General features: G+C 37.8%; 1 protein-coding gene across 2 annotated transcripts in view; it reads right to left on the bottom strand.

Annotated features, from left to right (window-relative positions):
- The window catches only part of RBP2 (retinol binding protein 2), a 29040-nt gene extending 3492 nt beyond the window's left edge, over positions 1-25548 (bottom strand). The window contains exons 1-3 of one of the 2 annotated variants that reach the window (XM_057429044.1): positions 24651-25548; positions 5019-5146; positions 1351-1529 (exon numbers count right to left, since the gene is read on the bottom strand). In XM_057429044.1, the coding sequence (XP_057285027.1) occupies positions 1351-1529; positions 5019-5091 (252 nt within the window). In that variant the 5' untranslated portion in view covers positions 5092-5146; positions 24651-25548. The remainder of the gene's footprint in view (positions 1-1350; positions 1530-5018; positions 5147-24650) is intronic. The other variant, XM_057429043.1, reaches the window with a different exon arrangement.
- Between the last annotated feature and the right edge of the window lie 457 nt (positions 25549-26005).

Genomic DNA, 26005 nt, shown 5'->3' with positions numbered 1-26005 from the left:
ACAGGAATATGTCCCACCCAGTGCAAAAGAATGGGTCTTACAATTTCGTGGCTTGCAGTGCTGTGAATGAGAAGTAATTTGGAAGAAGTAGTAGGAATTACACTGGATCATGTTTGAGAATGAAAAGCGATCCACAGTGAATAAACAATGTCTTCTGTTTAATTTGTGCCACTCTAGTGAAGGATAATGTGAGTTCAAATGTAAACATGTCCTGTATGCTGCCAATTTCCTGTGGCAATTGCCAAAACAGAACAGGTCTTGTTGACAGTGAGCTTTGATACCAGCCTCTCAGAGTTTGGCAACAAGTTCCAAAACCTTGTTTATTGAGAAACTTTGATGGAAAAGACAGCATATGTTTGGAGAAGAGCAAGAGAGCTGAGCTTAGAGGAAGAATAAAACTGCAGTAATTGGCAGAGGAGTTGATAGGGATAGATTCAGTGAGTGATGACAAAGGCAGGTGATGCAAGATTAGGAAGACTGATGGGGAAAGTCTGTGGAAATTAAAGATCTATTGGCCTTTCTACCTTTGAGAATCTTCTTTAAGTATTTTAGGGGTGACAAGAGAGTAAAACAGAAGCAGTATTGGTACAGAAACTTGACTAATACACAATATGGTCCTTGATCCAAACGTTACTTCTCTGCATATCTCACTGAAAAGTGTATGAACATATGCCCACAGTTTCCTAAGGGAATTTTGAGCTCAGGTTACTCCTATAATCCTAAAGGTATTAAAGCATGCACTGCTGTGCATCCTTGCCCGTCTGCCACTGCCAGTAGGCCTGCCACCTGTATCAGTGGCAGCTATGGCTCATGTTTTGGTCTTGTCCCTTCCCAGAGCTCCCTTAAGGTTAATAGCTGAGAGCTGGTCTATTTTTAACAGTGTCCAACTGTTAAACTGTCCAGCTGAGCCTGAGCAGGCTCAGATGGAAAACACAGTGTGAACCTTGTCACTCAGAACTGAGAATTTATACTGAGTCACAGAAAGTCCTCGATTCAAATGGATGGATTTATAGTTTCAGGAAGGAAGATAAATAGGTCAAAATGCAGTTTTGCTACTTTCTAAATACATAAAGGTGTATCAGAAAAAAGCTGGAAAAATCTCCTACTAGAAAAACGTGTAATTAATGATTGTCCTCATGTAGCCGAGTAACCATCCTGATTTGCATTTGGAATAAATGCTTGTAGCAGGAAAGAAAACTGTCCCAAGATGCAAATTATTTCTGCTTTATAAAAATCCCCTGATGTTTATAAATATTGTGGGGGCTTTTTCATGTATTCAGCTGATTTTTGCAACTGCTCTCTCCTGGTGCTGGCTGTACTGTAAACAGATACAAGGCACCAAACTCTTACCTTTACCACTCGATTATCCAGGCCTTTGGTGTGCTCTTCGAACTCCACTCCCACAGTGTAATTCAGTTCATAGTTTCTGAAAGTACTGAGTGTTTTTGTTTTGAAGTTATCACCATCCTGAACAATCTCCTTTGTTTGTTTCAAATGTTTTGCAATCTTACGAGTTGCAAAATCAATACCTGCCATAAAACAGAGAAGAGAGTATCATAATGAAAAGTCCCATATTTTCTACCAAAAATAAAACCCCACAGCACTTATATTCATACATAAAAAAAATGCCAACACATTAGGTGTGGAACGGAGTTCCACAAATGATACTTTTACCTGCAACATTTTGTAGAGAAAATGATCACTCCAAATAAAAATGATTTTGTGTTTGTGAGTAGACTTTCAACTTGAGGATCTTCCACTGATGATAAATTTACTTATTAACAGGATATCTGTGGGAATGTTGTGAGCTGAGTTACAACATACAACCAGTAGTGAATCCCAAATCTCCAATTTTTTTGAGGATGTGGAACCTTGCTATTAGATGGACTTTTTGGCTGCAAGAAGCTCTGGGGTGCCAGGAATGCTATTATCACTTTATGCCTGGGAGCCATTCTCTTGTTTTCTGTAAGCATGCAGTGTAAGTCATGTAGCACCTCACATGTGAGGGTGCTGGTGTGTGTCCTGCAGGGTTAAAAATGTTGGCCGCCCCCAAAAGAAGAATCTCAAAATAATATTCTTTTTTAGAAAATAAGCATGTTAGAATGAGTATGTAACCAAGGGGATTTTGGCATAGAATCATAGAATGGCTGGGGCTGGAAAGGACCTTAAGGTCATCTAGTTCCAATCCCCTGCCACATGCAGGGCCACCTCACACTAAACCATATCACCCAAGGCTCTGTCCAACCAGGCCTTGAACACTGCCAGGAATGGAGCATTTGCCAGTTCTTTGGGACACCTGTGCCAGTGCCTCACCACCCTCACAGTAAAGAACTTTTTTATATCTAACCTGAAATTCCTCTGTTTTAGTTTGAACCCATTGCCCCTTTAGTCCCTGATGATGAGTCCCTCTCCGGTATCCTTGTAAATGATGATAATTGCATTGTAAATGTTACTTTCAAGATGAACCTATAGTCTGTGGAACTATATAAGAGGTTAATTAATTTTAAAATATTGAAAATTATTCAAATGAAAAAAATAAGCAATGAAATAAAAGTATGACTTATCCTCTACTGGTAGACAGCAGACGCAGAGATGAGGTGTAGTTTAGATGTTAAAGGGTGACGAATTACAAGCCAAGAGTAGAAGTATCTAAGTACAGCATTTGATAGTTCCTATTTAATATTCTGTCACTATTTTATGCAGAACTGATCTCCTTAACATCCTTATTTTGTTCATGAAGGAGACTGACATTAGAATGTAAACAACTGGTTGCAACTGAATGCATTGAAAGTTTCCAAACGGAGAATATATATTGCTACAACGACAGTTTGCCCCAGATAATCCACCTAGCGCCATCTGCAATAAATATTTCTGACCAGCTAACAGTGAATCTTGTTATGGTGCTATATGCAAACAAAATAATCTCACATGCTTCTGCAAGAGATTGAAAACTGCTTTTGATTTGTTAGCCATCTTTTAGTGGTTTAATCATTGGCAGCTCAGCAATGCCACATACTAATGGAGCCTTTTTTTGGTGGGGTGGATTCATTATACTACTTGTGAAGTACTAATCGAGATGAGTACAAGGATTGGCTTGAAAAAAAATTATTACTTTTTAACATGGGGAATAATGTTCTTGTTCAATATTTATATTCAAGACTTCTTGGGTATATTTTATCTGTTGGGGTGGATTAGAGGTACCTCTGGGTCTGATTTATAGCCAGGTATCATAAAATCTTATTCCCTCTGAGGAAAAAATATGTCTAAACTTCCAAAGAATTGCTATTTCTGACTAATATATTAGTCTTGTAGCTCCTGGAGAAAAATCAGGGGAGGTTTTATTAAAGCATGGTTTTCATAACTGCATTTTGAACAATACAAGCAATAAAAATGATATGTTGTTCTATTCTAGTAGATTAAAATACTTTGTAGCATGCTTATGATAAAATCAAAGTTTCTGGCTTAAAGGGCAAAAGTATTCTTTAATTAAAGTATAGAAATGCATCTGCATTAATTAAAAGGATGGATGAATTTCAACAAACCAAAATCACATTGTGCCTTGAACCTGACCACTTTAATGCTTAAAATATCAACCTCATGTGTATTGTGAGAAACAGAGCAGAAGAATATCTTTTCACCCTTTCCATGTAATTTCCTTCCACTCAGAGAATCACCTATAGCCAAATGCATCTCTGCATTGATTCTGGTGGTGGGTTTGTTTTTTTTTTTTTTGCAGTGTTTAATTAGTATAACTTACAAAATCTATATGTGTGTATATGCAAAAACCCCCATCGTGTACTTAGGAAGGGCCAGCTCCAGACAACTTCTCATGCATGTATAAATCTAACTCCCCTCTTTTTTTGCTGGTTTTGGAGTGCAGCTGTATTACTGCAGTAATGAGAAGGTGGTAACTGTTCTTCCAGTGCCAATCCAGACTGCACTGAAGAAATTCTTGAGAAATGGTGATGTCTTCTATTATTTCTTCTTTTCAGCAAATCAAAGTCTACATCTTTGCTAACCTAAGTAGAGGAAGGATTTCCTGCGCGCTACTTAGATAATCATAATGACCCAGAGCAAAAAGCTTATGCCTTTATGGGAACAAAAATGCTTAGAAGGCATTTTATGTTGAAAATAATAGGTGCAGCACAAGAAAACATTTCTCTCCTAAAATCAGCTCAGTCATTACAAAAATTGAGTCTATCAGTGTGGGGAAAAATAAATCTACAAACAACAAAAACTTGATATGAACACACATGAACTTGCATTCAGTTGACAATATACTAGCATCTACAAGCAATATCCTGTACAATGGATGCACAAACTGTAGCTATCAGGCCTCTAATGCAAAAGAGGCTAACAGAGTAGTAATATAAGTTGCCTGAAGAGCAGAACATCTCTTTTTGCATGTAAACATACATTGTCATCAATGATGGTGCTAGGCAAGTGGAATTAAGCTTAGTTAACCATGCAAACCTATCTTCAAGAAATCCTGTGACCTAAGCCTCCTTGCTGTGTATGGACTCCTACAGAAGTTGTCAGAAATATCTGCCCATGCGGCTTTAATTCTTTTTAAAGGCTTATTTCACCTTTATCATCCAACTGGTACGTAGGATTTCTACTACTTTGAAGCGTTAATTACTAAACACTGTAATTACTTTAGGGACATAGACTATCCCATCTTTAACAGAGCCGACCAGGTTGTGATTTGACTGTTAAAATAAGTATATACCAGGAGTAAAAAATATTTATAATTTCTCTATCAGAAAGATCTGTATCATTTCTTTTTCCCCATCTATACCTGGCTTTTCATTCATTTAAATAATGACTAATACGTTTGACTACAGCTCTTCTCTTGTTTATACTTAGATCACAGTAATTATATTACTTTTCTGAACTTTTAATGTGATTAGAGAAACCCTTATGTCACAATGCACAGAAATAGTCTCATTAATTTTTAGGAGGATTTTACTTATAATTGAAACATTTTTTCTTTATATAGTTAATATTTTTTCATTTACCTAAAGCAACCATGTAGCCTTCAAAGTTTTCATTGCTTTCCATTTCCCACGTCCCATTGTAATCAGCAGGCATGGTGGCAAGAGCTGAAAACCAACTGCAGATCAAAAGGTGGAGCTGGAAACAGGATCTGCTAAGAGGATGTTTTATAAACCTTTTCATATCTTTTATTTTTAATAAGGTTTATGGTTTTGTAGATAATGCAGTTTAAGGGTCAGGGTGACAACCCCAGAAAACTTTGCCTCCATTAACAAAGTTCACTTGAACAGCTGGCAGATGCTGAACACTCTGAAATATGTAGTCATACAGGATATGATTTTACAGTGACCTTTGTAAAGAACCACTAGCTATTATGGGATACCTTTGAAATATAGTGAACAGAATGGCAAATTATACAACCCAGTTAAAGTTTCCAAGGTGAATTCTCTTTGAGTTCCTTTCCATATCACATTTCCCTGTGAAGAACCAGTCTTACAGAGCTGACACTCCCAGGACTCCCATTAATGGGAGTCTTGAAAGTGCAACAAAGGCAAGGTAGGGCAGAAAAAGGAATACTTCTGTTGAAAATACTTTAGTTTTCTTCTGATTTTCTAAATATCTGTATATCAATAGCTACATTTTAGTTTTAATTTATCAACAAGTTAGCAAATGTTTAGTAACTCAAAATCAGTCATAATTATATCAGTCCTACCCTAAAAAGGATATTTTAATTACTCCTAAACGTAGCAGTTTGTGTTAGAGAGGTATTTTTCATCCAGCAGCATTACACTGTTGTGCGGAAAAGCAGATTTCAGTTGTGCAAATAAATACATTTGGAATTTGTCTGAATGGAGAATCTGAACATGTAGTGGAACTTTATCAGAATTTAAAGTAAGTACTAAAGGCAAATTATTACAAGTTAAAGTTTTAAATTCTTTGTCTTTCATTAGCCAAGGTAACTTATAGAAGTGATCAAGAGTCCAAAACTCCTTGATTTTCCTTTCTCTTCTTTCCCTCTCTCTTTTTTTAATGGGACTATTATTAAAAATTTTACCAGAAAAGTATTAAAATCTTAAACTTTAACTCAGAAAAAAAGTAAATTGTGTTACTGATCTTATGATATCTCCTTTACATTTCATTAAAAAAAAAAAATTAATGTAAAATTCCATAAATGCTGAAAAAAGGGATTAAAAAAAACAAACAACAAACCACTAAAAAAAGTTGAGAGTTTCTGGGAGCTCAGTTCTTCAAATGTCCTTGTTTGATACTTAAGGAGCTAATTTAAGAGAAGGAAAAGAAGGCTCTTGATCTATACATATAGGACATATTAAGAAGGCTTTCAATCAGGTATGAGACAAAGGCTCAAGGAACTGCAGTTACTGTTAAAGTTTCTTTGTGATGCACATAGGAAGATACCTGCATCCTTACCTGTATAATTTATCTATAGACCAGTGAAATTCGTAATCACTGAAATCTTTAATTAGGTAGAGGTTGCTTACTCAAACATATGCCTTTTTTCAAGCACAGTTTATTTGTCTGAACACATTTACTTCTGCATTTCCTTTCACTATAAGAATTTCTAGGTGGAACACTATGAGTGATGTTACGTTGAAAGGGAAATTTGCAAATCTTTGTGCTTAAAACATTGTTCTGTAGTGATATTATGCAATACTTATGCAATAAGTTTGATTTTCTATATCTTTGTGTACTTTCTTTTTTAGCCTCTACATTAATATATACATTCTTATTATTTATACATTTTATGTATATGCTAAAAGATTCTATAAAAGACAAAAAAAAAAAAAAAGATGTTATTGCTCAAGTCAGTCACTCACAACCACTCAAATTAAGCAGTGTAAGCAACATCACTTCCCTACACACCTAATAATCTTCACGTGCATTATCATACTGGTTTTCCAACTAGAAGTTATTCTCACCTTCAGTGTACTAAAGGGATGATGTCCAGTTTATGAACAGGTACTCAAATGTTTTTACCTTCTATCTTCAAATGCCTAGTGGTAGATTTATGAGGAACGAATCAGATTGACTGTCTACAGCCACCTTCTAAAATCAGAGCATATGCTAGCAGCTCACAGTGAGACATTTTATATGCTCATTGGTTTTAGATCTCAAGTAGTTTGCTTTGTATGTATGAGTCAGTTTGCTAAAATGTGGAAGTGACTGAAGCTGTATCTTGTGATGATCAACAATTAACACTCATTAACAACTAGCAAAAAATAGTTCTATAGCTGTAGATATGTAGAGGTAGGCACATTCAGAGACAATCATGAGATTAGAACATCCTTTATGTATAAGGCCATAATTTACAGCATACACATATAATCATACAGGTTTTCACAATGATACTTTGTTTATGCCTATTCCTTATTATTTCTTTAAATAGCTGTTTTTTTTCAGCATGTGTATTATGTAAACTCCAGATTAGGAGTTCTCTAAGCATAAATTTGTCCATCAGCCTGAAAAAGCTCTTTTGAGCCTTTTCAGGTAAACATGCAACTAGGAGGTTTACAGACACTAAATTGAACCAATTCAAAGAACTGACTAAGCAGGGAATTAATAAAACATGAAATATTGACTTGACAGAGCCCCGAGATTGTTCATGAGCTTTTAAAGAATGGTGTGTTAGGGTTCACAGAAAGAACTTTCAGTTTAGGAATCAATATTTTGATAAGTGAGTAAAACCTCTACCACATTCAGGTGTCTGCCTAAATCATATGGAGCCAAGAAACAGTATAGAGGCTGTTAACACGGTTTTGTTTTAAAGGCTTACGTGGATAATTGAAGCCTGCAAATCACCAATCCACTGTATCCTCAGCATTCTCTGGTCTATGCCTTGCTAGTTACAGTGGCCTGCCCCTTGCCACATTCCAGCTTTAAAATATAGACTTATAATCCACTTCAAATCTTAGAAATTATTCCATTTGCTCTGTGTTTATTGTCTTTATACTGCATACATGGAGACAGACTGTCAAAATGGCAAAGCAATATTTCCTTTCTATGCCATAAGTTTGGGGAAATTAAGAAAGGTGCTGGGTCCTAATCATCATGATTATTTTGTTCTCAGCATCCTTTTCTTGCAAGACCAGCAGTAATATCACAAGGGATGCCATGTATATAGCATGTGTTGAACCCTGGGAACTGGGGCAGATTAGTGTTTTCTTCAGGTTTTCCTATATGTGTGTTAAAAGCCAAAGCTCTGAACTCATAATTTGTGTGTGAGGTTTTAACGCAAGGATGAGTTTCATGGCTGAGTAGTAAGAGCTTGGAAATAAAGTGAAGTCATGAAAAAGCTGAAGACTTCAGTTAAAAGCCCAAGAAACTTTTTTAGTCTCTATTTGTGTGTGAAGATAAAAAGATGCTTTTCTTGCCTCTGTCCTACAAATCTCTACTAATCTGTGGCAATTATAAATAAAAAAAATCTCATAGGAAGAGCCAAAACTGACAAGATTTAAAACTGAGTCCCAAATGTTGCTGTGGAATGAGTCAGCAGCCATGGAGGCTACTTCTAACACTTGCCTCCAGTTTCTCTCACTGTAGCTGAGACTTGCCCAGAAGAGCAATCCTATATGGGCAGCTGAACCAAGTTCAGCCTTCTTGCAATCTGAAATAGCTGGTGCTACACTCTCCCTGTGAAATGTTATGCTGTAAAGCACTGTTAGGAGCACTATATAAAGAACAGTGCTACTGGTCAAACAGAATCTTTTCTGTAAAATTTGGCATGGTATTTTAAAGAGATGGTAGCATCCTTCCCACTCTGTACTCACCTCATTTAATTTCCCTTTTACATTATCTAATATACATATATAACATAGGAGAAAAATGCCTTGTACTCCCCCGATCAGCCCCTACACTCCTCATGCTTGACAGCTGGGACTTTTGCCTATAGTTATTTGATTGCTGTTTAACACACAGAAATATGGCAAGCTGCATAAGTCGTTCTTAGCAACTGAATTCCCCTGCAGGATTCAGACAGAAGCAACATGGTCACAGACACCTATTATTATTTTTAACTTGTTAGCACATGTGCACTCCCAAGGTTTATTTTTGCTTTTAAGAAAATTAATCACTCAAAATGTATTCAGTGATGGCTGCTACAGCAAAAACTGTCAGAGGCGCCATCTCACCATGCTCAGGGCTATGTTCTGCGCAAATATGAGTAGTCATATTATGCAGCTAAAAATAAGTTGGAGGAAAACAATGCTTCTGGTCAGTGTGTAAGATGACTTGCAGGCCATGGGGATTCAGCTGGGTGAAGACAGGCATCAGCTATTGTGTAGAGAATTCACTAAGCGTAAGGAGGATTAGGAGAGACGTACAGCAGGAGAGCACAGAATTTGCAGAATGGTTTGGGTTGGGAGGGACCTTAACATCATCCAGTTCCAAACCCCTGCCATATGCAGGGACACCTTCCACTAGATCAGGTTGCCCAAAGCCGTGTCCGACCTGGCCTTGAACACTGCCAGGGATGGAGCATTGAGAACTTCCTTGGGCAACCAGTACCAGTACTTCACCACCCTCATAGTGAAGAACTTCTTTCTTATATCCAACCTAAATCTCCCCTGTTTAAGTCTAAACCCATCACCCCTTACCCTATCGTTGCAGTCCCAGATGAAGACTTCTTGGCCAGCAATCCTGTAGGTCCCCTTCAGATACTGGAAGCTCCTCTGAAGTCTCCACACAGCTTCTCTTTTCCAGGCTCTTCTCCAATTTTCCTAGCCTTTCTTCATGCCCCCTTAACACCTTCATGGGCTCAGCAAATAGTCTTTGACCCCAGTTGTTACTAGTTGCCCTCCGCAAATATCAGATGGCGCTGAACTTTAAAGCCAAAACATATCTGCAGGAACAAACTTGACTTTGACACCCAAGAGAAGGGAGAATTCCTCCATTCACTTCTCAGTAGAAGAACATGTCTGACATCTTCTTCTCAGTGAGGGTGACGGAACACTGGAACAGGCTGCCCAGGGAGGTTGTGAAGTCTCCTTCCCTGGAGACATTCAAAACCCGCCTGGACACATTCCTGTGTAACATTACCTAGGTGTTCCTGCTCCGGCAGGGGGATTGGACTAGATGATCTTTCGAGGTCCCTTCCAATCTCTAGCATACTGTGTGATACTGTGATACTGTGATCTTGTTGACAGAACAGCAGGGACAGGCTACAAAAGCTGTGGTGGTGGGAGGATGTAAACAGAACATGCACTTCATGACAGTTTAACAAATTTCATGTTTACCTTCAGTTTAAGCACAGATGCACAAAAATACATTTTTAATCATTCTTTTAGAAATAAAATTATTTGCTTTCTGCCACTGGATATTTTTTTTCTCTTTTTTTTTTTTTTTTTTTCCAGTCAATGACTTTCTCCAGCCATTCTTATCTCTTGTTCGACCTACTCTTGGTGATGGAATTGGATGAAGATGTTACACACTGTTAAATAGAAGCCTTCCTCCTCTCTAACCAAGGACTTTGGCTTAGCTTTTAGAGGCTTCATAATGTCACTAGTGATCATGTTACTGAGTTTAATAATAACAAAATATCCCCCAGTGGATCCTACTGGCTTGAGAACTCAGTTTGAAGTGGCTTGCATTATGAAAAATTATGCTGTAGAGAAATAATAGCCAATAGATAAAGCTGACCTTGATTTTCCAGATAAATGGGCAACGCTGAATATATTTGTCCCTTAATTCTCCTGAGCACTTATTCGATGGTCTTTATCCACAGACTCCAAGGAAGCAGGTAAAAATCATTAGCCTTTGTAAAATCAGAAAAGCTTAGGGAGCAACATGATTTCATGAAGGTCATGAAATAAGCCACTAGTCAGAGCAAGTTAGCAAGTATAGCCCTTTCTGTTATCCACTAAAGCATGCTTCATCCTTGACTAACATCAGTGTAGATTGAAAACCTGAACTCAGTTGAAGTGCTTTTGTCATTGCCATTAAGGCTGCCTAAGTTTTTCCCCTCAAAGATTTGTTCAGGATCTGAATTCCCTGCATGAGCTATGCATTAATATCTGTAACTGTAATCTATAACTTAATTGTATTTACTCTGTGGCAAAGTCTTGTAATTGCAGCTGCCACTTCTTATCTTCATCAGATAAAGGCTGCATTGCTCAGACATTGAACTGGAATACTGATAGATGGCTTTTGAATTAAAAGAATCTATAGAAAGCAGTGTGAGGGGTTTTTTTCTTCCATGACAAGCAAATTTCGCTAAGAAAATGTGTATTTCCTTTAGCTTGCTCATGCCTGACCATAAAAGCTGACATGTCAGTTTAATGCAGGGTCTCATCCGTTAGAATAATGCTGTAAAGATTCAAGGAGAAAATAGTCCTTTCACCTCATCTGGAGGTCACTTTATAGGAATACTTTCAAATAGCTCAGTCCTCAAGTTTTCACATACTTCATAAGTGATATAATTTGATGAAAGATTTTGCTTAAAGTTCTAGAATCCAGATGAAAAGTCACATCAACTGCTGCAATTAGTGCACAATATTGATATCACTGAAGCCATTTAGAAAATGACTGAAATCATTCTTGCAATAACCTTAAAAACCTAAAGCCACTCTCCCAGACACACTGTAAATTAAGTCCAGATGTATTGATGAAGGCCCACAATAATATTCTGCCTGTTTGTTTTCTTTCACTGTGTTGCTACCAGTGCAGAGCAGTTACAGAACTGTTATTCTACTGTAGAAAAATTCCTAGATAGCTGAGTGTATCTATTTCCTGAATGCTTTCTTTTTTTGCCATAAATCAGGTTTACTCCTTCAAGTAGGAGAAAAAGTACTAGCTCAGTAACCCAGAAGCAAAATCTTCCACGTAACTGAATGCTATCATCCTGTGTTGTTGCCTATCTCTTAGAACAGAGGTATGAGCCTCTTATTTCCTGTTGATTATGGAATGCTCTGTATTGTAAAACTCATAAATTTATTCATTGCACAGTGTGTATGGTTATTCTTTTCTGCCTCCGTCTTCAGCTCCACAACAGCACTCCTGCTGTCGGAAAGCCTCTGGCTTCATTCTGCCGTATCCTACCGGAGAAACAAAGCCAATGTTTAATTCTCCAGCGCAACCTGGAATGTAATAAAAAATAATTTGGTGTAGTAACAGTGGTGTTTGGATCTTTGTAGTGCATTTCTAGCTTTAATTTGGCAATTGTTTGATAAAAATAGCAGTGAAGATGAAAATTTGTAGTAATATTTTTAAAAATGTATTTTAAAAAATCCAAATGTCATCTGATATGTTTAAATGAATCGGTATACTCTGTGTTATGGAAATGCAACACACTTGACACTGCAAGATGGCTCTTAAAGCATGTATATAACCAGTCCATTGCAGAATCCTTGGTGGTAAACCAGGCAGTATAACTCAGGACACATTGCTGAAGTTAAGATTACTCCCAGATATCTGAAGGGATAGGTTCTTCATAGCGGTGTTGCCATGTGGCTTCAGGAACTAGATGCATATGCATGCAAAGTAGGGTGAAGGCTTGTTTATATCTGATTTATTGATGTTACCACTTGATGTCTAAATTGACATAGGGAATTGATAAATATGGTCATTTCAGTTTTTGATAAAAAGCACCAACTACATTTAATGGAGAAGAAGATACAGATGAAAACACATTTTCTTAAATTGTATATTTTAGAAGAAAATTTATATGTGTAGATGTCAATATTCATATATATATACATATGCATACAGATAGATATACATACCTACACATACACATACATGTAACAGGCTTTCACAAGAAGAATAAAATGAAAGAGAAAAAGAATTGAAATAGGTGATACCCAAGTTAAAAAACTGAGGCCTAAATACAATCTCAGGTTAGGAAAGGTTTCCCCAGAAATTTGGAGTGATATCATCATGATACATTTCTTTAGCTTATACGCAAATAGGAAGGATGGAAGAAAGAAAGAAAGGAAGGGAGGGAAGGGGAGGGAAGGGAAGGGAAGGGAAGGGAAAAGGGGATAAGGGGTAAAAAGGGAGGGAGGCAGGCAGGCAGGCAGGCAAAGACAGAATCATTATTAATGCTTTTTTATCTGTATTAATGTATGAATGTATTAATACTGTATTAATGTATTAATGCATTTTTATCTGTAATCAACTGTAAAATTAGTGTAACAGCTTGCCTAGGATGTTGCCAAAAAACCTGAAGGGAGCTGAATGAATAAGGCAGACAAAGCATCTTTACCTCTGCCTTGCTAAAGCTGTTTGGTACACAGCGCAAAAAGGAAAGTATCACTCTGGTCTCCAGAGATGTTTCCCACTTGCCCATTTCAGACTGTATCTGAATTTATAGTTCATAGCTGTTTGGCTTCAATTCGATTGTGTGAGAGTTTACAGATGATCTGAGGTTTGAGCAGAGGGAAAAACAATATGGAAACAAATGTATCCTTTTTATAGACATAGACACAGGCTGTGAGCTGCGTGAAAGCAGGGCAAGTGCAGTGTCAGCTTTGGCCCTTGGGACAGCAACAATGAAAAAACAGCTTGAGCTGGGAAGTGTTTCTTCAATACTAAGATGAGCCCTTATGAGAAGTATCCTTTCGTGGCAGCGGGAAAACAAAATCCTATGCTGGAATATAGATAACTGGGTAGTTTTCTACTTGCCAAACATAAACAGAAGTCTTTGTAGTAAGCTATAGATCTATTAGAATTATGTTTATCATTGCCTTTGTTGCTAGCAAAAGACCACCCTGTCAGAGAAATGAAAGTATATTGGTTATCAGGGTATTGTGCTCCATTGCTTCCAAGTTAAATGTTGAACTTTCTAGGGAAAGAATTAGCTGTTACAAAGAGATTGCAACGAATGGCCATTTAAAGGTAGAAAAAACAAGTCTGTTATCAAAATATTCATCATGAGAGGGGAAAAAAAAAATCCGTTTTCCTCCTTGTTATTAATATAGCTACATCTTCAACCAGCAGTTCTGAGGATTCAAATAGCACCATGTTGTAACAGTGACAGTGGCAAAGTACAACATGGCTGGAAGGTGTGTGAGCCCTACTAATGGACAGTTGTGAAATTGCTTTACGCCTGCCATACATTGGAATATGTTCGTTGCCTTCAAAGGCTGATTTGCTATCTCTGTTCAGCAGCATATCCTTCACTTGTGAGTAAAGGTTATATTACTTCGTGGCAATCAGAGATATCTGAAGTTTCAAAGAAGACATTGTATCATTATTATAAATGTTTATATGGTGGCTATTAAATGACCATTCATTAGACTGAGCCTCTAATGGGGTGCTCTGAAAGTTCAGATTATCAAAAGCAGCCCAAAACTGTTCTTCCCCCCCCCCCCCCCCCCGATAGTTTTCAAGGCTGAGTAATCTGCCTTTTATCTAGCCAGCAAATCTACATCACTTTTTGCTTTCTGTCAGTGGATAGCATTGTGTTTAAAGAGTTTTCATATCAATGCAGAGATCTCAGTACCTTGCAGAATCCCATTTGAGCACATTTGCAAGGCTGACAGTTGATTGAGTTTAGATATCTAATTACAGCAAGTAAAAATATCTGCATTGATCTTAAACAGGTAAATACCTGCTTCTGAAATCCTTGGTGCAGTTACAGGGAATTTTTCTATCCTTTCAACAATAAAAAAAGGAACAAAAAAAAGTGTTATTTCAGCAGATACTTGGATTATGAAGAGATCAGATTATCAGCAAATAGGCACCATAATCACCCATGGAACAGCTCTACAAGGCTGAAACGGCTAAAAATAAGGAACATTTGCACTAGAAAGGAAATGAAGGAAGAGAAATCTTCTTGCTTTGTCCAAGCTGTTTCATGAAAACCTCTTTTTGTCCGATAGAATGCACATTTTGCACAACAGCACATAACGAGCTCCAAAAATGTACTAGCAAGTCCAGGAAGAGCTTTACTTCACAAAGAAGTAACTCTCATGATAGATGCCCTTTTCTGTGGATACCTATTACCTGTGGGTTTATTCTTTTTACAGACATTTTTAGGAAGAAGAATTAACAGGCAAGGTAAGAAGTTTGCCACTCTGTATTTAGGCACATGATTCAGTGTCTTGAGGTTTTAAGCTTCAGAGATGAAGTGGAGTGAATCTTTGGTCAGTTCTGTTACTGAAAGCTGTATTTATTTTGCTATTGATGAGTTTGTTGTTATAGGGCTTTGTTTTCATTGTGCAAAGGGGACCTGAAAGAACAATATTGTTTGTTTTAACTGGGGATGTACATTTGCCTTCGCTTGACTAAGGTTTAGGCATGCCTGCTTCAAACCTTTAGTGCCTGATGAGACAGTCTGTTTAATCCAAACTGATCTACTTTATTGTACTGAAAACCATTCACTTATTTGGGGAGAATATGTGACTGAGAGGGCAACTAGATATTCCTGAAGTTACACTGGGCCAGCTTTGCAAAGCATTTATGTGGCTGAAGAGGGAAAACAGGCTCCCCTAAAAACATCCAGCTGATGTTCAAGCAAAGTAGGTGCTTATTAATTACCTTGTACAGCTAATAAGCTGTTTAAACTAACCTTACCTGTTTTAACTAACAGGTAAGCACCTGGTAAATTTTTTGAGTGACCTTCAGCAGTTTAAGTGCCTATGCATTTCTTTGCTCACCAAAATACACTTGGAGATACAGTAAAAAAATACATGTATTCATGCTGGGAGCTGGAAACAGAAATGGAATTTTGTGTAATGTGATACTTCAAGTGTCTATAAGGCACACTTGCTCTGTGAGGAAAATACATCATAAAGGATTTTACATACGTTGCAAAAAACATTCTCTGAAATAATCCTGCATATGTTTCTGGGAGACATTTGCCTTGCATTCCATTGTGTGAAAGATGACAAGCAGAGTTTTTAATGGATATTTGGGGTGTTTCAGTCCTTACAAAGCTGGAAGCAGATTATTTGAAAACTATTTTGCTATGGAACTCAGATGATCTGCTTGTTTTCTGTTTTCCTTGGTAGGGACTGAGTCATCTGTTTCTGCATCATTCAGGACAGTGTGAAATCTAGTTTGCAGTTCTTGTTTGTCTGGCTCCTAAGTCAGCCCCTGTGTCTGAGATCAGTTGAAACTGATCTCAGATGAAGTCAGTGTGATGTGTTACTGCTGCAGGGTGTTGTGAAAGTTTGTTCTGTACTTTCTGCTGTTTCTTAGGTATAATAGGTCTACTAGGTCTAAGGTATAGGTATACTAATAAATAAAGGTATACTAACAGACTAATAGGTATACTATGTCTATAATAGGTATTATAGGTCTAAAACTCAGAAGTTAATTATTTCAGAGTAATCTGTGAGCAGCCTTTAGGAACTGAGAAAAAGATTATGTCTATATCTGAAATAATGGAACATATGTGTTGGAATAAAGTAGTGATGACTTGCTTTCTAGCTAGTGGCATCTTAGAGCATATGTTGCCCTTAAGGATTGTCCTGAGTAATTGAGTGTCTCTGATGAGCACTGGTATCAGCCAGACTACATTACAGTGCTGTACCTAAAAATGAGAGTTTGGAGGAGCTGCTCGGTAGTGTGTTTGAATAAGTTCTTTGCTGCATTGCCTTAACATATGTAAAATGGCACATTTTTCTCCTTTTCCTCTCCAAAAATAAACTTGGAAATGTCAGCATCAAGACTGGCAGCATGTTTCTTGACGGGATGAGTGAAAGATCACACAGTCATTTCACAGAAGTACTACTGAAATGTGCTAACTTCTTCTGCATGCCCTTAACATGCCCAGCTGGAGAGAAGCGTTGGAAATTGTAATGGTTATGGATAATAAGCATCAGCCTCTTGGTAAGAAAAGATAAATTGAGTCATGCTGATTTAGAATTAGAGAAGGCGAGCAATGAACTGCTGTGAGTCTTGTTGCACTTGATTGAATGTTAAATTTCAGTGAGCTTGCCCCATATGTTATGGTTCTAAGCCCTTCACTGCATTATAAAGACCTCCTTTTTGCAATAAGTGCATTGACTTAGCACTGGAGAAAAGTCAGTGGGAACATCAGGATGGAGAGGGACCTTTCCAGACCCTTAAGTTACTTGAAGTGTAACTTCAAATGCCAATACAATTTTGCATTAATCCTTCACCTTCTCTTGTATTTCAACTCTGCACGTCAGCGCTGCTGCTTTGTGTGGCTGGAAGTGGAGGGGAAAGAAAGACTAGTCAAGCAGTTACAGAAAAGCTCTTAAAGTGATTCCACAGTTTGATAAAAGAAAGATTAAGAACTGCACATCTTTGCAGTTTACTGTTGAAAATCATGCTCTGTATTTTTCTGCACATGCAGAAATAAGTTCTAAATGCTAGATACGCTATAATGCTTATGCCCCCATAACTAACTGCTCATACTTCTGCTCCCATCTTGAACTGTCAAATAGCTGAACATTTAAATAAAATGTTTTAAATTTGAAATTCTTTTGCAGCAATATCGACCTTTGAATTTGCTCAGCACTAGACTACTGTTGAAACATTAGATAAATGGTCTCTTGTTATGTAAATAACTGTTGAGTCAGTACCCGCAGGCCATTTCCTATCTTTCTTTCCTCTCTTCTTCAATGTGGCCCTTGAAAGAGGGAATTTTATTCTGCCTCTGTGGTGTGGAAACTTAATCTTCAGACAGTCCTATGAAGGGATTGGTGAAGAACTGCAATGCCATTCTGATTAACTCTTCAGTGTGGATACTTATTATTAGCTATTAATACAGAGAGAGTGTTTGCCCTGATAAGAAAACACACAGTACTGAAGGGACTCTACTTTTGTGTGCACTTTTGCTAGACAGGAGTAAATTACTTCAATAAACATTTGCTTTGAGGTTAAAAAAACCTCCTTAAAATAGAAATAGCAGTACCACATAGGTATTATTCCAATACAAATGTGTTACTAACAGAGGGTGAAACGGTGAATAGCCATGAATCTGTTATGCAACTACAGATGAGACTTTACAAAAAAATAAAATAATATAGTATGACACTACTAGGACGTTTTATTAACGTTGTGCTAGAGAATTCTTGCTTTTTGTTCTCCACTTTAATATAGAAAAGTCAACTGAATGATAGACATTGATAAAAGTGGAGCACATAATTCATGCCATGCCGTTAGAGTATTACTTTCTACTGCTTGGTCCCATAAGAGACTGTTTAGAATCTAATGCACCTTCTTGTTACAAGGTATTTTCCATTCAGCCTGCTCATGCTTATTTTACCATAAAACTGTTACATAGATGATACTAAGCAATTCTTTCTCATCTTTCATAGTTAGACTTGCATAAATGTAGACTGCCACCCTAACTCTTATTTCACTTCTGGTTTCCATGGATTAGATTCTAAGAGTTGCCCTTAGCCCAAGTGTTTCCATGGAGTATTTCAGTGGTGTGAACTGAAATGGGAACACCGTGATCTTCTGGTGTTTAAAACAAAAAGCCTCTAGGAATGAAAACAGTTAACTTCATACACTTTTTTTCAATGCACTTACTGCAAAAAGGAGGTACTTATCATATGATGAAGTCACCACTATAATGTTAGGGCTTAGAACCATAACATATGGGGTGAGCTCACTAAAATTTAACATTCAAACACCTGCAACAAGACTCACAGCAGTCCATTGCTCACCTTCTCTAATTCTAAATCAGCCTAGTGACTGACTCAGTCAGCACACTTCTCTTACTGAGATGTTAGGGGTAAAGAAAATCTGAGTGGCATGGACAAAATAGGGAATGGCTGTTCGGTATCTCTTGCAGTACAAGAATTAGGAGGAATAACAACATCATAGCAGGAAGAAGATTCAAGCAAACAAAAAGAGGTGTTTTTTTCAATAACTGACAGAGGCTGTTGTGTTTGTTAAGAGTTTTATATTGATCTCAAAAGGGACTGAAGAGTTTCATGAAAGAAAAATCTGGTGAAGGCTATGAAATAGAGATGGTCTTCCCTATCTGGAAGTAAAGCAGCTGATCAGAAACACTGGGTTGGTATTGGCAAAGCATAGCTGAAAGCCTTTGGAAGATCAATAAAATGAATATGCAGTTTTATTCCCAAATAGTAAGCAAATCTGGATATGAATTCACTGGGAAGGTCTTGGCTACTAAGTGGCTTTGAAAGTAGTCAGGGAAGATGATGTTTCTCAAGTAACTGTCGAATGTTATTCATTCAACAAGCAGCTATTTTATGGAGGAAATTTTAAATTACATCTTATGATAAGAAGTTATTAAGGGTTTATGGAAACAGCATGGCTAATTTTATGCACATTATTTGGAGAGCTCCATCATGGAAACAATGAATGAACATAATTTCCTTTTCCAAGAGAAATGGTTGTTGCAGAGATAAGAAGTTACAATTATAATGACAAGGAATTGAGATGATTTGAGGAGAATATATTCAGTTTTACATATTCCTGAAGTTTCTATATTTTACAATGTGAACGATGGAAGTACTTTCTGAGTCTGCCTTTCCTCAATAACCAGGAGGCTACACTGCTTCTGCTTGCTAAGTCATTAGATATTAGTACGGTGCTAAATTTGCCCTTGTCCCAGATGACCCAAAGGGGAAAAGCTGTCTGTTTGATTGCAATAATAATAGCTTTTAACAATTGGATTTACTTAACTAGATGTTAATGGATCCACTTACAACCTTCTGCAACAAGAGTTTGTGAATGTTACACAAGACTGGAGGGAGCTGCAGGCAAAAATTAGAGGACATCTGGTGAATTAAAGGTTATGAACTGCCAAGCTCTATTGAAGGAAAACTACATTGCAAAAAAGGTCTGTCAGTGCTGAACATGAAAAAGAATTATGTAAAGATTAATTGTGGATAATGGTGTGAACCACCTTGTTATTGTGTAGTTTCAGTTTTCACATCAGAAGGAAAATAGAGGTGGTCTAAAAAAAAATAGGATCGATTATAAATGAGAAGTTGGAGTTCGTTCTTTCTTTTCCATTGTTCTCTTGCTTTACTTTGGGCAGAAATGTAGAAAGGAGTGTGAAGGCTGTGCATGGTTATGAAATCTGTCATTCAGAAACTTGATTAAGTTTCTGTATACAATAATCATTCAAGAAAAGCAAATGACTGATGCACTGAAATTGGGCAGCTGCGATATCCCCAACTTTGTGCAAGGTGATAAACAGAACTTTAAATAGACAGCTATTTGCAATTTCACTTAAGCAGAACAGTAATTTGGGCCCAGATACACGTTTCTTATCCTTTTCCCTCACCCACAACTATTTAACTGCAACAAGTTTTGACCTGTCCCACTCCAAGCACAAGAAAGCTTTATCACCATTAACTGCAAGTTTGCTTATCAGTCAAGAGGGATACCCATGTGGAAACATAGCTAGATAGCTAACACACTCTTCCATGAGAAAAAAAACAGCTTCTGCATTTATCTGGTTGACTAGGCTCAAGTATAATTCCCAGAGTCTTCCTTAGGCAGGAGTTTCATGTATTGCCAAGAAGAAAACTACAAGGGAACTTAAATAAACAACTGCACTGCATATGTGTGTAATTGTAAGCTGTATGACCCACAGCTGTTGCAATAGCAATGCAAGAATTTACATGGAGAGGGAGCATTTTTCCCCTCTTTATCATACATGGATGCTTATGTCTTCACTGATAATATTTTCTGGTATTTTCTTATGCACAGTAAAAACTAAAACTTTACAAATTTGAATTAGATTTTCATTAGAGCACATCTGGTGTTACACTCACAATATATGCTGTACAGTTAAAATACCAGAGTTCAGAAAGTTTATCATCCCTGCTGTACTAACTTTACAGTTTACAGTGACTGTTTCTGAATCTTCATTTCTTCATATTAGAGCATGCTGACAGCTTTTCTCAACAGCCTTCATAATAACACATATTCATAGAATCACAGAATCACAGATTCACAGAATCATAGAACAGTTTGATAGTGCTAATTGTAGATCAGGTATATTGACAGACTGAAAATACAATGTTTCAGTTTGCAAATTACTATTACTATAGCTACCAATTAAATCAGAGTTGGAAACTGCCAGGCCAATGCTTTGTTATACACTCAGTCTGCATGAGAACATGAGGAATATGATGTGCTGTAAAACATTCTGCAAATGATACAATACAAAGCAATGCTAGTCGTATCTTCTGTGTGCTATGTGTACAACTATATACAGCCTATAGCAGTGACCTCACTTTTAGTTTCTCCAGAATAAGACAAAAAGAAATGACTGGGCAGATATTGGCTGAAGTGTTTAGAATAGAACTGCCCCTTGGTTATGCTTCTCTAAGCACTGTCCTCCCAGACTACTGATCCATTGCTTTACCATATAGTTTCATATACTTTCAGTGAAGCACTGTTCCATTGGAGATGATGGTAAAATTCTCACTCTCTTCAGTGAAATCAGGATTTAAGTGTACGCCACATACTACAGCTTCACTACAACTACAATTCAACACCTGAAAACAAGATTACCCGGAAGCCCCTTGCTAAGGCTAAGGGTGTTTTCTATTCTAAGTAAAAAATTAACTTAAAAGTTCTTAAATTCCACTATCTTATTTTTTACCAAACAGTCCTATTTTGGTGTACTCAGGAATTACCATATGCACACATTTATGGTGTTTAGTATCTTTAATGGACATTTCTAAAAATTGCAGTTATTTATTCCTTTTAAATGATTTAATAAAAAATATTCTAACTATACAGTCCAAATGTGATCTTCATTTCTGTATTTGCTCTTGTCAGGGATGATGTTCATTACTAGCATTTGGAGATTTGGTGGTAAGCGTAAATTCTACTGTTCTTCACTCCTGTATCAGCAGTAGGCTCACTGCACCTTCTTAAAGACCTGCTTACACTTGACTCCACACACTCTTATTTCCTAGGAAGAGAAAATAATTAAAAAATACAAGTTAGGGCACAAGCATTATATATTCACAAAATCATAGAATGGTTTGGGGTGGAAGGGGCTTTAAAGATCATCATTCTCTTCTCCAGGCTAAACCAGCCCAGCTCTCTCAGCCTGGCTCCAGAGCAGAGCTGCTCCAGCCCTCGCAGCATCTCCATGGCCTCCTCTGGGCAAGCTCCAGCAGCTCCATGTCCCTCTTGTGCTGTCACCACAGAGCTGGATCAGGACTGCAGGGGGGTCTCCCCAGAGTGCAGCAGAGGGGGAGAATCTCCTCCCTTGACCTGCTGCTCACTCTCTGGGGATGCAGCCCAGCACAGGGGTGGTTCCTGGGCTCTGAGCACACACTGCCAGGTTATGGGGAGCTTCTCATCATGAGCACTCCCAAGTCCTCCTCCTCAGGGCTGCTCTCCATCCACTCTCTGCCCAGCCTGTAGTTGTGCTTGGGATTGCCTTGACTTAGGTGCAGGAACTTTCCTCGCTCCTGAGCTTGCAGAAAGTGATCCTGGGAATTTATGCACATTTTCTTATGGGAACTTTGATAAAATGACATATGGAAAAAAAACCTGACACTAAGGCAATAACCTTATTGGCATATGTTACTAGTTCCTAGTAAGAGAAGGTGTTTCATGATGAATTGACGAAACCAAGACTGGTACAGTGATTTTAGTCAGGACCTGTATATGGGTAACCTGAAAGAAGGAGTGTGCAATAAGGGTGAAGAGATCTGCTGACAGTGACAAAAACCTACAAAGCAGAAGCAACCAGTACAATAGAAAAGGGCAATAAAAATCAAAAGGAAGTGGAGAATAGTCAAATAAGTCATTCACATAAAATAGACTCTAAGGAGGAAAAAGAACTACAAAGTACAGATCATAGATGAAATGGAGAAAATAGGAAGCAATAAACTACTAAGAATGTGGTACTACTTGCTACAGAACTGTGGAAAGAATTGAATTAACACTTGGCTCATTGTGTAAAGTTCAATAGGATCATAAAGCTATCAAAGTATCAATTTTTTAGAGGTAACTACCCATTGTATCAAAGGGCTCTCAGGAGTACAGGACCTAGTAATCTTAGCTGCTCAAAACCCAGATAGTAAATGGGACTCTTGTACTCTATGTTTAATGGAGAAAGTTACATTAGTAAGGATCCAGAGAAATAAAAAAGACATCTTTTGAAGTTCATGAAATGTAAAAAGTGATCAGACTGAAATACTGGGGACTGGTCTCTAAAATACTTGGTTACTTCCTTTGCATGAAGTAATTTTGCACTGACTTGTATACACGAGAGACAGATTGTGATAAACTATACGAGTGCCAAAGAGTGCATGGATGCCTGCATGAGCTGGTAGGTATAATACAGAATTTTTCACAGCCTTCTGAAAAAGCAGCCTCAGAGCAGTCATGTTACCCTGAAGTGGCACTAGACACACGTTTGAGCAACTGAATCTGATTTTATGACTTCTACAACCAAACTCTATACAGTGTCAGGTATAAAAAGCAGTCTGGCCTTCAGGTCTATGGCTAGGTTGCATGACTAGAGCATCAGTGTAAGGATAGCAGCCATCAGAGCTAAATAAAAAGGTCTTGGGGACAGGAAATGGGTAGTGATAATGACCATGGAGCTGGCAAGTGACAAACCAGGATGCCAATACAGATAAATCCAATAGCAACTCGTGCTGTTGCTTCATATATGTGCAGATGAGTGCACATGTGTATGATTGCAGCAAGGTCTAAGTTAAACTACTAGGCTGGATACTGTATGGCTAACGGCAAGCTGTTTGCCAGCAGAGAATCTGAAAGGCACCATGGTGTCATGGCACCAACTGTATTGGGAGGCAGTATGGCAATACCGTATTGTGTTTGTGTAGAGACAGAGGGAATACGTGTACACAGGTAATTCTGGAGTCTCCTTTTCATAAGGAGACTCCCCCTACTTTCCGTGAGCCCATGACCTCAGCTGCAATGTGGTCCCTACACCACTTACCCCTCCCTACCTGCATTATATAAAGTATGTAGTTTAGATGGCAAGATCTGTCATATACATTCCTTTCCCAAGCTGGTTTCTGGGATTTCCAGTACTACCTAAAAATTGTATTTAGTAGTAACAGGTCTGGGGTACTTTGCAAAGATTTCATAACTCTGTTGCCAATTTGAACATTTACAGAACATCAATTTAGACTGCTGAATGCTGATAATACTGAACAGTGGACAGAAATAAAAGTTGCATTTTATTATGTCAGCAGGAAGACTGCCTTTTACCCACAATGATGAGCTATAAACAGCTATGCGAGAAAAGAATAGGAATCTTCTTTCAGGTCCTATTAACTTAGAGACATAGAAATTATGATCTAAAAGAAGATGACATTTCAAAAACTTAATTGCTGTTTTAGTTCTCTAGGCACTAATGTGATCTGGCCTGTAATTATTGTAGAGGAACAATGGTGCATTTTCACCTTATGGCTTATTGTTGGATGCACAATTTCATCAGCTCCCATACTGCATAATTCACAGACTGTATGAAGGACATGCTGTTAAATGTCTTCTTCAGAATAAACATTTCAAACTGGTTTGTCTTGACAGGCAGTTAACAGAGAGTACTGCTTTGAAATCATGCAGTCTTTGTACAGGACATAAAAACGTAATGGCTCCAAATTAAATTGTTGCTTAAGAAACACGTCAAATGCCAAACCAATACACAATTATGTCAGTGTAAGCCAAGATAACATAGCACACAACCTGCATTACATCTATTTTAATAGTGGCATTTAAAACCTATTGTATGATCTTACCAGGTGCATTTCATCTCCTTCAATCCACTGGGTCCAACCACGACCTTCTTTTTCTCCATTCTGTACACAAAGAAGTTTATCTCCATCCCAAGACACAGTGGTCTAACAAAATAGACATGTTCAGCGTTACTACAGTGTTCTCTGGTATTATGATTACCTTCCTTAAAGCAGAACTTCTCTCTAATGTAATAAATGATTAACATTTATCTCATAAGAAGAATAATTGTAGAGTGTTGTAACACTTAGAATACATACAAAAGAAATGAGCTTAAAGAGAAAGCTGCTGCCCAACTGCCTGTCAAAAACCTGGAAGGATGAGATAAAGCTGTTTAAAGGCAAGAAAAATATGGTAAAACTAACTGCACTCTTCCCTTCCTTCTGAGAGTTAAGAGCAGCAGAAAGGCGGTGCAGCCTAACACTGTATCTGCAAAAGGAGCTGAAAACTTGAGATTCAGTTTGGTTTTTCCACTGTAAGAAGGATTCCCCAGCTGCTCTACTTGAAAGAGTACCATCTCCTGGCAGCTATGGATGAGCAAGGCTTTTTGAACCCTGTGCTGTTCTTTCCCCATATCTTAATCTGCTTTCTGTCATTGAGCAGAACAGTTTGGAAGCATCAGCAAATGGGTAACTTGCCAGCATCCTGCTTTGTGTAAGAGTAGCAGGAGAGTTACTTGAGCCAGGACTGACAGAGTAAGAGTTCAGTGTTGCAGGGTTTGATGCAGCACTGCTGTGAATATTGGTGCTGTCCTGAGTTGTTCAGTAGATTCTGATTCAGAAAACTACTTAAATGTATGAGGGTGCATCTTACAGTCTTTACTGACACTTTGCCTTCCACCTCTCCCTAAGATAAAGAGAAGCAATACTCAGTAAAATATTTAAACAGGGAAAGGGAATAGCAGCAACATGAGGACAGTTTAACATCAATATTACCACATGGCTTTTAAAACAGCTTTTTGGAAGTGAAGCTGAGGACTAAATATGGATTTAGTGTCTACCCTGTAAAAGCCTTCAGCCACTGCCTGTATGAGCGGTCAAATGTGGAGAGAAAATAAATTCTGATCTATCAATAAAGGAAAACTTAATGGATCCATCCTGTATAGTTTCTAAGAAGTCAGCCTACCTTTGTCATTCTGGGAACTAAACCCAGTTCAACACTGAAGAATTATGCAGCCCTATTTATTTCATTTCTGCATGTCACAAACTATTAATTCTTAAATGATAACCATGATAGCCACTATCTTTACATGGGTACAGCTAGCAGTCTCCTCCCCTGAGAAGCTTTAGGCTAAACAGGCATGGAAAATTAATTACTAAAAAGAGTTCCAGCACAGATAATCATAGGCAAGGCATTGTTA

This window comes from Pezoporus wallicus, unplaced genomic scaffold (genome assembly GCF_028554395.1).
Source record: "Pezoporus wallicus isolate ANWC-B61680 ecotype Strahan unplaced genomic scaffold, APGP_CSIRO_Pwel_v1 contig_593, whole genome shotgun sequence".
Lineage (NCBI taxonomy): Eukaryota > Metazoa > Chordata > Aves > Psittaciformes > Psittacidae > Pezoporus > Pezoporus wallicus.
Note: the sequence above shows the minus strand (reverse complement) of the source record. Positions and strands in the feature narration are given on the sequence as shown.